The 13,706-nt window shown below is 36.1% G+C and overlaps 1 protein-coding gene across 2 annotated transcripts in view; it reads left to right on the top strand.

Annotated features, from left to right (window-relative positions):
* The window catches only part of LOC132754507 (fibrocystin-L-like), a 193,667-nt gene that overhangs the window by 126,357 nt on the left and 53,604 nt on the right, over window positions 1-13,706 (top strand). For both annotated transcript variants that reach the window (XM_060745147.1, XM_060745148.1), the window contains 3 exons: window positions 94-1,586; window positions 3,560-3,734; window positions 12,476-12,730. In XM_060745147.1, the coding sequence (XP_060601130.1) occupies window positions 94-1,586; window positions 3,560-3,734; window positions 12,476-12,730 (1,923 nt within the window). The remainder of the gene's footprint in view (window positions 1-93; window positions 1,587-3,559; window positions 3,735-12,475; window positions 12,731-13,706) is intronic.

The following is a 13,706-nucleotide window of genomic DNA, read 5'->3' as shown; positions in this document are numbered from 1 at the left end:
CATTATTATTCCACTTCTCCTCATAAACAAAAATATTTTTTTTTATATGGAAAATGAGGTTAAAACTTAAATGAATAATTCTTCATTATACAGGTGAGTTCCCAACTCAGACTTGCTTCCAAGGAAGGTTTGGTGACGAGATAGGAAGTAGTCAGTTTGGAGCTACGATCCTTGTACATGCACCAGTATATGATACACATGAGGCACAGGCTCGCATTTCATACGTAGAGGTCACATTTGCTGGACAAGCTTTTAGACTAGGACGCCATCCCATACATTTCCATTTGAATGGTGATATGTCAACAAGCTATGTTAGAGGATGTAGTATTCATAAAACATTCAACAGGGCTGTTAATATTCATGGCACACACAATACATTGGTAGAAAAAACTGTCATTTATGATATAATGGGAGGGGGATTTTTTTTAGAAGATGGTACTGAGACAGGAAACACCTTGCAATATAACTTAGCCGTTTTTGTGATTGGAAGTTTAAGCTTATTGAATGATGACGTTACTGCTGCCTCTTACTGGATTACAAATCCAAACAATACAATCCAACATAATGCTGCAGCAGGGGGAACCCATTTCGGCTACTGGTACATGATGTATCAATATCCGATCGGTGCATCATTTACTTCGGATGTGTGCCCAAGAACCAAGCCATTGGGTATCTTTAGAAAAAACTCTGCACATTCATTTGGCAGGTTTGGATTATGGATTTTTGAAGAATACTATCCAGTAAAGGGTGGATGTCGTGGCACGGAGGTAGAACCAGCTGTGTTTGAAAGTTTCTTTGCTTGGAATAACGATAAAGGTGCAGTTTCAGCTTGGACTGGTGCTTTGCAATTTGTTGACTTTGTCCTTGTTCAAAACAGACTCGCTGGGTATGAAAGTAAAAGTATTACTAGATCAGTTCCTAGATATATGGATGATTCTCCCATGGTAAAGGATAGTTTAATCATTGGTATAACCAGTATCCATCCAAATGACCTTCAAGAATGTACAGCTAATGCTATTATATTGCCGGCTGGTCATGGATTTAGAGTAGTAAACACACGATTTGTTAATTTTGCAGAAAATTGCTATGTGTTTGGCTTTGCAAAATTTGATGACTCTTGTTATTTTGGATGTGGTGGATTTACTTATCACATTGAGTCTCTAAAATATGTAAATGCTCTAAAGAAAGCTTCTTATGGTTGGGAATGGCAAGGTATCTTTCTCGATAAAGATGGAACAACAACTGGTAAATCTGGAAACTGGACGATATTGCCTACATCTGCAACTATTCCACCTGACTGTGGGCCAGCTTCAGAGTTCAGTTTTGGAATACCTGGTAGCATGTGCCCACCACAATATAAGTGGCATAGATTCCGCTTTATGCTCGGGACTCCAAATTACCTGGGCTTGGATAATTTTAGATTTACAAATCAGTATGGCATTAGCTCTGTGCCCTATCTATTTAAAAGAAGCCAAATCTATGATTTTGCGTGTGCTCTCTTAAGTGGCACTACCTACAAGTTCGATTTTAATAATGGAGCTAAACTTGGCAATCTCCAATTTAAAGGTTATTTTGAAAACTTTGAGGTAAGATACACTGTTTAATATTAAAAATCACCTTCAAGTTATTTCATACTATTTAATAAGTTAATACAACACACATTGGTACTATTTACCCTTACCATGATACAAGTATATCTTTAAAGAAATGTACCCATCTACTTACACTTAATCTCTTTTTTTATGCCACCGCAGCATCTGTGATGCGGTCGCATATAGCGATTCACCTGTGTGTGTGTTTGTGTGTGTGTGTGTTATATAGATCATATAGTGAACTTCAAAAATCTTCTTGTGAAAAACCACTAGTTCAATTTCAACCAAACTTGGCAGGATTGTTCCTTGGGTGAAGGGCTTCCAAAGTTGTTCAAAGAATTTCATTCCATGCAGAAATCTGGTTGCCATGGCAACCAAAAGGAATTATAAGAATAAATTTAAAAAATCTTCTTGTAAAGACTCAAAAGGCCTAGAGCTTAGATATTTTGCATAAGGCATTGTCTGGTAGACCTCTAACAAGATTGTTCAAATTATAGCCCTGGGGTCAAAATTGGCCCCGCCCCGGGGGTCATTGATTTTCACTATGTACATATAGTAAAAACTTAAAATACCTTCTTGTAAAAACCCAAAAGGCCTAGAGCTTAGATATTTTGCATAAGGCATCATCTGGTAGACCCTTACCAAGATTGTTCAAATTATAGCCCTTGGGTCAAAATCGGCCCCGCCCCGGGGTCATTGATTTTCGCTATATGTACATATAGTAAAAACTTAAAACACCTTCTTGTAAAGACCCAAAAGGCCTAGAGCTTAGATATTTTGCATAAGGCATTGTCTGGTAGACCTCTACCCAGACTGTTCAAATTAAAGCCCTGGGGTCAAAATCGGCCCCGCCCCAGGGGTCATTGGTTTTCCTTATATGTATATAGTAAAAACTTAAAAAATCATCTCTAAATTTACAAAGGATAGAGTTAAGCAATTGACAAATGCTAGAGGTTAGATATTTTGCATGAAACATTGTGTTGTAAACCTCTAGCAAGATTGTTCAAATTATAGCCCTGGGGTCAAAATTGCCCCCGCTTTGGGGGTCATTGATTTCAATATATACATATAGTAAAAAATAAAAAAGTCTTATTGTCTGAAGGTACAAGGCTTATAGCTTTAATATTTGTTAAATAATATCATCTAAAGGTACTCTACCAAAGTTGTTCAAATTTTGCCTCTTGTGTCAAAATTAGCCCCGCCCCTGGGAGCCATAGGTTTATCTTATATGTATATAGTAAAAACTTAAAAAATCATCTCTAAATTTACAAAGGATAGAGTTAAGATATTTTGCATGAAACATTGTGTAGTGAACCTCTAGCAAGATTGTTCAAATTATAGCCCTGGGGTCAAAATTGGTTCCGCCCCGGGGTCATTGATTTTCATTATGTACATATAGTGAAAAAAAAATATTTTTTCTGAAGGTTCAAGGCATAGAGCTTTGATGTTTGATATATAATATCATCTATAGGTCCTCTACCAAAGTTGTTCAAATGTCAAAAATTGGCGCTGCCGAGGGGCAGTGATTCTCATTATGTACACGTAGTAAAAACAGAAAATAAAACAAATGTTTTCTGAATGGGAGAAAGCTATAGCTTAGATATTTGACTTGAAATGTTGTTTGGTGGACCTGTTTGAAGATTGTTATTAAACCCTTGGGTCAAAATTATGCCTTGCCCAAGGGGACAGTGACCTACTTTCTTGTCCTTTGATGTACAGCAATGACATTTTGACCGTGTGCACAGTTTTAGTTGTTAAATTGAACTTTGACCTAGATTTTGATGATGTGACCTACTTTCTTGTTCTTTGATGTACAGCTATGAAATTTGAACCATGCGGTGGCATAGCATTTTTCTCAAATGCAATCTTGTTGTTTTTTTTAATTTCTATGTAATGAGTATAATTATATACGTTAAATAGTCTTTTCAGTGTATTATTGTTCTTTGAACTATTCATTTTACTTCTAGCCTGAGGACTATATCTTAGTTGAACTGGATGTGTTTAAAGCCCCAGATAGATTCACAATTGATTATGATAATCGAAGGACATATATTAAAGCCACACGTGGTGGCATTGATCCATTAGCAGCAAAGGATGGTGACTGGGAATGGGACAATGCAAAGGGCAAAATTAAGTTTATTGGTAAAAAAGTTTCCTTCTTTTCAGTATATTAACCTTGTTTCAAGACGTCGTTATTTACAGCAACAGCTACTGCAATGTATGCTGTATCTGCAAAAATTTATTATGTCTTTATCATTGATTTTCATTTGCAGAGTGCATAGTTTATTAATAAGTATAAGGCATTTAAACACCATTTCTCCTTATCGAAATTTGATACAGTCACAAATGTTTCCTTGGGTGCCCATTCATGCGCGTGTTCTTGTGTTATATCACATGAAGCTCTTAAAGTGCTGTGAAACTTAATAGTAATGTTGATTAGCATGTGTGTTTGTGCAACTGAGGTTCCACTTTTTATTCAGTTTTGTTAGAGTTATTGCCCTTGACTGAATAAAAGTTTACAATTTTCAACTTGTGTTGCGTGTAGTCCAAAAAGTATCAGACATAGAGTCATGAAACTTTACAGAAATATTGGTCAGCATATGAAAATGTATTCCTGGGGGTTTATACAGTTGGGACTGTTTATATAGTAATTATAGAGTTATTGGCCTTGACTTAGTGAAAAATTGCAATTTAGAACTTATGTCATGCGTGCCAAAAGTAGAATTGACCTATAGTCATGAAACAGAAATGTTGGTCAATATGTGAAAACGTTCAGTTTTAACTAGGGGTTTGATTATAGATTTATTCAGTATTCGAATAGTTATTGCCCTTGACTTAGTTTTAAAATTTGAAATGTTCAATTTGTGTCGCACATACCTCAAAAATATTTTACTCAACTGCCATGTCAGAATGTAAAGGCATGCAACTTTAGGTTTGCTTGTATATTTATTCAGCATTTGTAGAGTAATATTGCACTAAGTAAAACGTTCCAAAATGTTCTTTTATGTGTACCCTCTTATGTGCCTGAGCTGGCATCAATAATCTAAGCAGTGCACCAGTCCTAATGTTTTGCGTGTGGATTTATTCAATTACGTTAGAGTTATTGCCGTTGACTTTATTTAAGTTTGCGTTTTTATTCCTAGCTGATGGAATCCGGAGGGGGATATTATTTTGACATTTTTCGTCCTTCCATCCGTCTGTCCCAATTTTGTTTCCGGGCTAGTTCTCAAAAACCAATGACTGGAATTCCACAAAACTTTATGGGAGCTATAAATACCACGGGGAGATGCGCATATCATCACCTTGATTTGGTCAGACTCTTTAACACAGAGCTATGGCCCATGGTTATGTATATAGAGCATTAATAATCATTTTCAGGCTCCTTCTCTGCAACTACTTGCAGGAATTCAATAAAACTTTATGGGAACTATCAAAACCAATAGAATATCCGTCTGCTTGTCAGGCCTCGACATTAGCGGTGGTCCGTTGGTCCGAGACCACTTGATTTTGGCAAGGACCACCTAATTTTAAAACCCACTGGTCCGTCAGACCACTTGAATTTTCTGGTTGATGCAAGGCTCATTTGGGAGAATAGCGATTTGGTCAAAAACATGTTATATAATTTTGTTTAAAATCTATGTCCGATGTACATGTATATGGTTCATTTGTGATATAAATTTAGGTACAAAATTCATTCAAATGGTGCTAGTAATTATGCATCGTCTGATAACCACGGCGGAACCATTAACCTTTATGTTATGTTACATGTTAATCAACCGTGAGTATCCGATGATGGTAATTATATGATATTGGCTAAACGTTAATTTCAGATACTTGAATAACGGCAGCAAATGAAGGGAACTGGAAAAAATACATCTAGTAATTCTATGCTATTTATCTTTATTTTAACTGTTTAACGATAAGAGATCTGTTTCTTCTAGAGTTAAAAATATTTTAAAAGGTTAAAAATACCCAATGTCAAAAATGAATATCAAGTAACAAGCAACAGGGAGGTAAAATTCTGTATTATAAATCTGCGAGAAAAATAAGATAAGTTATAGTAAATAATAACGTTGTCATTAGTTTAATAATTTAGATATTTCCTTGTTTTCAAAGACAAGAATAAGATAACTTATTAGTTCCATTAAAAATGTTAATCTATAAAAGATACTATGTTATTATCATGATTATAAGACGTACCACGTATCAGCAATGAATATTTATTAACAGTAAGAAAACAACAGACACAAATGGTTTCACTATTCCCTAACTTGAGTTGAGGGAGAAATCACTTTAATATAAAAGTTAACATAAATAAGAGCTCTGTTGTGTATTTTTGACTGAGATAAAAACAAATAAACAAATAACTCTACGATAAAATACCTACTGACTTGCTCTCCCTTTTCTGATTAGATGAAAAATATATATCTAAAAATATCTGTTTTCTTTAAAGGTAAATAATACATCTTTGTCATAAAGTTTAAACATTTTTTTCTACATTTGCAGTAAAATGATATAATAATGATAACTGACCACCTGACTTCTGGAAGGACCACCTAACTTTCAAATCTAGTGGTCCGGCGTACCACCTGCTAAAAAAGTTAGTGTCGAGGCCTGCTTGTAATTAAGAGTAGAATTTAAATAACTTGACGCAGGACGAGTAGAAAAATGTTGCCTGCACATTGGATTTAGAAGCTACTCGCCCTGCAGGACGAATGACTTTGAAAATATTGTTTAATGCCTGTGCATGCGCATATATATTGTCACCTTGTTCCAGTCAGACCCTTCAACACATAGTTATGGCCCTTGATTATGCATATAGAGCAATAATCATATCCGGACTACTTCTGAAGTTCTTTGTAACTTCTGGCAGGAATTCAACGAAACTTTATGGGAACCATCAGTACCTATAGGAGATGCGCATATTGTCACCATGTTCTTGTCAGTTCTTTCAAAACAGAGTTATGGCCCTTGATTAGTTATACAGTATGAATATAGAGCAATAACGGTTTTAGTACTATTTCTCTGCAACTACTGGCAGGAATTTAATAAATCTTTCTTGGAAAAAATAAATCTTTCTTGGAACCTTCAATACTAAGAGATGTGCATATCATCCCCTTGCCCAGTCAGACCCTTCAACACAGTTATGGCTCTTGATTATTTATGCATATTAAGCAATAATTGTTCCTGGCCTATATCTCTGCAACTACTATCTGGAATTCAAGAAAACTTTGTGGAAACAATATCAATAGGATATGAGCATTTAGTCAGATTCATCAACACAGAATACTTGATAGTTATGCAGTATGCATATAGAGCAATAATCATTTCTGTGCTATATCTCTGCAACTACTGGCTCCGGGAATTCAATTAAACTTTATGGGAACCATTAATACCAAGAGGGGATGCGCATTTCATTACCTTGTTAAAGCCTGACCCTTGAACACAGAGTTATGGCGCTTGATTAGTTATGTAGTATGCATATAGAGCAATATTGCTATTTCTTAGCAACTGCTGGATTAATTTCAACAAAACTTTATGGGAACCATTAATACAAAAAGATAATTTGCATATCATTAGCATGTCCAGATAATTTATATTTAACACTGTGTTATGGCCACTGTTATTGCCCTTAATTTTTATCATGTACAAAGAATATTCCTGTTTTATAATGCCATGAGAAATATGTGAATAAAGCCTTATGTCTCCAGTTGTTGTGTTAGTAATAGCTTGGTGTGGGATATAAATTCTGTTTAACTTTTGTCAGACAAAAAGTGTTTGACCTTTAGTCATAAACTTTACAGGAATGTTGTTCAGCATGTGAAGATTTTTGGCCTTGACTGATCTGCAATTTTCAACTTGTATGTGACTAAATGTCATGAAACTTTCCCAGCATGAGTATTTGTTTTGTTTGTTTTTATTTTTATACCCCGGCACAACAAAGTTGTAAGGGGGGATATACTGGAATCAGCTTGTCCGTCTCCCTGTCCGTGGTTTTTCCTTGTCCGCAGGGGCCTTGACTAAACAAAAGCTTGTCCGCCAAATAACTTGAGACTCCTTTGACCCACAGTCTTCGTATTTGGCATGGACATTAGTCATGATTAGTAGATGATCCCTATTGATTTTAAGGTAACTGGGGCAAAGGTCAAGGTCACAGGGGCCTTGACTAAAAAGCCTGTCCGCCCAATAACTTGAAGTTCCTTTGGTCTACAGTCTATATATTTGGCATGGAGGTTAGTCATGATGAGTTGATTACCCCTATTGATTTTGAGGTCACTGGGTCAAAGGTCAAGGTCACAGGGGCCTTGACTAAAAAAGCTTGTCCGTCCAATAACTTAAAGATACCTTTGACCCACAGTCTTCTTATTTGGCATGGAGGTTAGTCGATTAGTAGATGACCTTTATTGATTTTGAGGTTACCTGGTCAAGGACACAGGGACTTCAAATAGATTGTCTGCCCAATATATTAATAAACCTTTGACCCACAGCCTTCATATCTGGCATGTAGGTTGATCATGACCATTAGGTGACCCTTATTGATTTTGAGGTGACTGGGTCAAAGGTGAAGGTCACAGGGGCCTTGACTAAAAAAACTTTTCTGCTAAATTGATTAAGAATGCTTTGGTCAACAGTCTTCATATTTGGAATTGAGGTTGTTTATGATTAGTAGATGATCCCTATTGATTTTAAGGTGATTGTGTCAAAGATCAAGGTCACAGGGATTTTTAGCTCACCTGTCACAAAGTGACAGGGTGAGCTTTTGTGATCGCTTTTCGTCCGGCGTCCGTCCGGCGTCCGTCCGTCCGTAAACTTTTACTTTAAATGACATCTCCTCATAAACCACTTAGCCAATTTCATCCAAACTTCACAGGAATGTTCCTTTGGTGGTCACCTTTAAAAATTGTTCAAAGAATTTAATTCCATGCAGAACTCTGGTTGCCATGGCAACCGAAAGAAAAAACTTTAAATATCTTCTATTAAAAAACCCTAAGAGCTAGAGCTTAGATATTTGGCATGAAACATCTTCTAGTGAGTGTCTACCAAGTTTGTTCAAATAAAAGCCCTGGGGTCAAAATTGGCCCCACCCCAGGGGGTCATATATTTTCCCTATATGCATATAGTAAAAACTTAAAAAATCTTCTTTTAAAGAACCAAAAGAGCTAGAGCTAAGATATTTAGCATGAAACATCTTCTAATGAGTGTCTACCAAGTTTGTTCAAATAAAAGCCCTAGGGTCAAAATTGGCCCCACCCCAGGGGGTCATTGATTTTTCCTATATGCATAAAGTAAAAACTTAAAAAATCTTCTTTTAAAGAACTCAAAGAGCTAGAGATAAGATATTTAGCATGAAACATGTTCTAATGGGTGTCTTCCAAGTTTGTTTAAATAAAAGCCCTGGGGTCAAAATTGGCTCCGCCCCAGGGGGTCATTGATTTTCCCTATATGTATATAGTAAAAACTTTAAATATCTTCTTTTAAAGAACTCAAAGAGCTAGAGCTAAGATATTTAGCATGAAACATGTTCTAATGGGTGTCTACCAAGATTGTTCAAATAAAAGCCCTGGGGTCAAAATTGGCTACGCCCCAGGGGGTCATTGATTTTCCCTATATGTATATAGTAAAAACTTAAAAAATCTTCTTTTAAAGAACTCAAAGAGCTAGAGCTTAGATATTTAGCATGAAACATGTTCTAATGGGTGTCTTCCAAGTTTGTTCAAATAAGAGCCCTGGGGTTAAAATTGGCCCCGCCCCGGGGGTCATTGATTTTCCTTTATAATATATGTGTATAGCAAAAACTTAAAAAGTATTCTTTGAAAAAACCTAAATAGCTAGAGTTAAGATATTAAGCATGAAACATCTTCTAGTGAGTGTCTACAAAGTTTGTTCAAATAAAAGCCCTGGGGTCAAAATTGGCCCTGCCCCGGGGGTCATTGATTTTCCATATATGTGTATAGCAAAAACTTAAAAAACATCTTTGAAAAAAACCCAAATAGCTAGAGTTTAGATATTAAGCATGAAACATGTTCTAGTAAGTGTCTACAAAGTTTGTTCAAATAAAAGCCCTGGGGTCAAAACTGGCCCCGCCCCAGGGGTGTCATTGTTTTTAACTATATGTGTATAGTAAAAACTTAAAAAATCTTCTTTTAAAAAACCCAATGAGCTACAGCTTAGATGTTTAGCATGAAACATCTTCTTATGAGTGTCTACCAAGTTTGTTCAAATAAAAGCCCTTGGTTAAAATTGGCCCTGCCGGGGGTAGGGGAGGGCAGATCATTGTTTTTCATTATAAGTGTGTACATCATGAAACATCTTCTTATAGGTCACACAGTCTTCCAAGTTTGTTCAAATAAAAGCCCTAGGGTTTAAACTGGCCCCGCTCCGGAGACCTACATACAGGTGAGCGACCTTAGGGCCATCATGGCCCTCTTTTTACTATAATAAGCTTGTCTGCTCAAATGCTTAAGAATACCTGTCCGCAGTGTATTGATTTTGACATTTTCACATTTGAAGCATATAGAATACATAACTTAGCAATGCACTGGCCTAGTAACCTCATATTTGGCAGGGGGGTTGTCCTTGAGCTCTAAATGGCCACTGTTGATTCTGACAAAGTGGTATGCGGCGGTATTCACGCCATGACAGTGACAGTTCTAGTTTTTAGCTCACCTGACCACGAAGTGGTCAAGGTGAGGTATAGTGATGGGGCTATGTCCGTCGTCGTGGGTCGTCAACAATTGGGTTGTTAACAGTCACAGTTTTGATTGGATCATCATCAAACTTTGTCAGAATGTTTGTCTCAATGAAATACAGATCGAGTTCGAAGATAGGTTATCTCGGGTCAAAAACTAGGTCACAGGAGCTAAAAATAGAAAAAGCTTGTTAACACTCTAGTGGCTGCAGTTTTCATCCAAATATTCTGGACATTTTCCAGGAAGGTTGTTTTGAAGATTTCAAGATCACGTTCGAAGATGGGTCATGTCCGGTCAAAAACTAGGTCACAGGAGCTAAAAATAGAAAAAGCTTGTTAACACTCTAGTGCCTGCAGTTTTGATTCAAATATTCTGGAAATTTGTCAGGATGGTTGTTTTGATAATTTCTAGGTCAAGTTCGAAGATGGGTCATGTCTGGTCAAAAACTAGGTTACAGGAGCTAAAAATAGAAAAAGCTTGTTAACACTCTAGAGGCTGCAGTTTTCATCCAAATATTCTGGAAATTTGTCAGGAAGGTTGTTTTGATGATTTCTAGGTCAAGTTTGAAGATGGGTTATCTCCGGTCAAAAACTAGGTCACAGGAGCTAAAAATAGAAAAAGCTTGTTAACACTCTAGCGGTTGCAGTTTTCATCCAAATATTCTGGACATTTGTCAGGAAGGTTGTTTTGATGATTTCTAGGTCATGATCAAAGATGGGTCATCTCAGGTCAAAAACTAGGTCACAGGAGCTAAAAAATAGAAAAAGCTTGTTAACACTCTAGTGGCTGCAGTTTTCATCTTAATATTCTGGAAATTTGTCAAGAAGGTTGTTTTGATGATTTCTAGGTCAAGTTGGAAGATGGGTCATCTCCGGTCAAAAACTAGGTCACAGGAGCTAAAAATAGAAAAAGCTTGTTAACACTCTAGTGGCTGCACTTTTCATCTTAATATTCTGGAAATTTGTCAGGAAGGTTGTTTTGATGATTTCTAGGTCAAGTTTGAAGATGGGTTATCTCCGGTCAAAAACTAGGTCACAGGAGCTAAAAATAGAAAAAGCTTGTTAACACTCTAGTGGCTGCAGTTTTGATTCAAATATTCTGGACATTTGTCAGGATGGTTGTTTTGATAATTTCTAGGTCAAGTTTGAAGATTGATCATCTCCGGTCAAAAACTAGGTCACAGGAGCTAAAAATAGAAAAAGCTTGTTAACACTTTAGTGGCTGCAGTTTTGATTCAAATATTCTGGAAATTTGTGAGGAAGGTTGTTTTGGTGATTTCTAGGTCAAGTGTGAAGATGGGTCATCTCCCGTCAAATACTAGGCCACAGGAGCTAAAAATAGAAAAAGCTTGTAAACACTCTAGTGGCTGCAGTTTTCATCCAAATTTTCTGGAAATTTGTCAGGAAGGTTGTTTTGATGATTTCTGGGTCAAGTGTGAAGATTGGTCATGTTCGATCAAAAACTAGGTCACAGGAGCTAAAAATAGAAAAATCTTTTTAACACTCTAGTGGCTGCAGTTATGATCCAAATTTCCTGGAAATTTGTCAGGAAGGTTATTTTGATGATTTCTAGGTCAAATTTGAATATGGGTTGTGTCAGGTAAAAAATTAGGTCACATTGCCAAAATATGGAAAAACCTTTTTAACACACTAGAGGTCACATGTTTGACTCAGTTGTCATCAAACTTGGCCATGATGCTTTTCTAAGACATTGCTTGGATGCGGTTGTGTCAGGTGAGTGATCCAGGGCCATCATGGTCCTCTTGTTTTTAAAAGCATACTTTATACTATAAAATTCAGCTTTGAAATTTTTAATATTTGGAAAATTCACGATGTGATTAATGAAAAAAATTGATTTTTTTTTTTATGCCCAAACCAGTTAAGGGTAAAAGAAGTCATTTAAAATTTCCTTTGTCCCTCTGTCTTACTATACGTTATTATGCTGATAAAATAATGGAGTGTAATGAAATGCATGTCTTGTGGACATGATTTCTTGTTAACCGTCTTAATCAGTTTATGGTAAAATGAGAATATTATATAAAAAAGTAAGTATTCTGTATGCCCATGTACATTTAATTTTAATTATGTCATTTTCTCAGAAATAATATCTTTTGAAAAAGAATGTGACATTATAACAAAAACTGGCCAGTTGGTTATGCTTTTGACTTAATCACTTAATCTTTATTTTTCTTAGTGAGTGGAAGACGGCGTACCACAACATCTATTGTAGACAATTGGTATGATTTTCACTTTTACAAATGTCGATATTACAACTGTGCAACACCACCGGACCCGTGTAAGGTACCACCGGCACATATCAGACCCCTGAATTACAATTATTGGCATCAGAAGTTTATATGGAAACTAGAAAATGACGGCTATGTAACAAATAGTGTTGAAACTGGTACACAAGTACCGCAGGATTACGAAAATGTCCGGATACTTATTTGTAAGTGTTTTAATAAATATATTTTGAAAAACCTAAAACAAGCTTTAAATGAACAGCAAACCTGCTTTGTTACATTTGTTATGCCCCTGCCATGTAATGGCCGGGGCATATAGTGTTACCCTGTTCCATCATTCCGTCCTTCCGTCATTCTGTCATTCCGTCATCATCAGTTTCTGTTCATTATCTTAAGAACGGTAGCACACATTCCACTCATATTTGACATATGGATATGTCATGAGAAAATACAGGTCAAGTTCGAATTTGGTCATGGTTCGATGATTTTTGGCAGAGTTATGCCCCTTTTACTTTGAAAATAATTAGAAATTTTCAGTTTCTGTTCATTAACTCCCCAAGGGTACAACACAATTCATTCAACTCAAACTTGACATATGGATATGTCATGAGAAAATACAGGTCAAGTTCAAATTTAGTCATGGTTCGATGGTTTTTGGCAGAGTTATGCCCCTTTTACTTTGAAAACAATATGAAATTTTCAGTTTCCGTTCATTATCTCCCCAACGGTACAACACATTCAACTTGACATATAGATGCTTCAAAGGAATGTGCAGGTCAAGTTCAAATTTGGTCATTGTTCAATGATTTTTGGCAGAGTTATTGCCCCTTTCACTTTGAAAATATTATGAAATTTTCAGTTTCCCTTTATTATCTCCCCAACAGTACAAAACATTCAACTCAAATTTGACATATGGATATGTTTTTGGAATGCCCAGGCCAAGTTCGAATTTGGTCATGGTTCAATGATTTTTGGCAGAATATGAAATTTACAGTTTCTATTCATTATCTACCCAACAGTGTTACATATTCAACTTAAATTTGACATATGGATATGTCAAAGGAATGGGCAGGTCAAGTTGGAATTTGGTCATGGTTTGATGATTTTTTGGCAGAGTTATGTCCCTTTCACTTTGAAAATAATATAGATACATCTTAGGAATAGGCAGTTTAAGTTTGAATT

The sequence above is a fragment of the Ruditapes philippinarum genome, unplaced genomic scaffold (assembly GCF_026571515.1).
Source record: "Ruditapes philippinarum isolate M1 unplaced genomic scaffold, ASM2657151v2 ctg402_1_1_1_1, whole genome shotgun sequence".
Classification (NCBI taxonomy): domain Eukaryota; kingdom Metazoa; phylum Mollusca; class Bivalvia; order Venerida; family Veneridae; genus Ruditapes; species Ruditapes philippinarum.
Note: the sequence above shows the minus strand (reverse complement) of the source record. Positions and strands in the feature narration are given on the sequence as shown.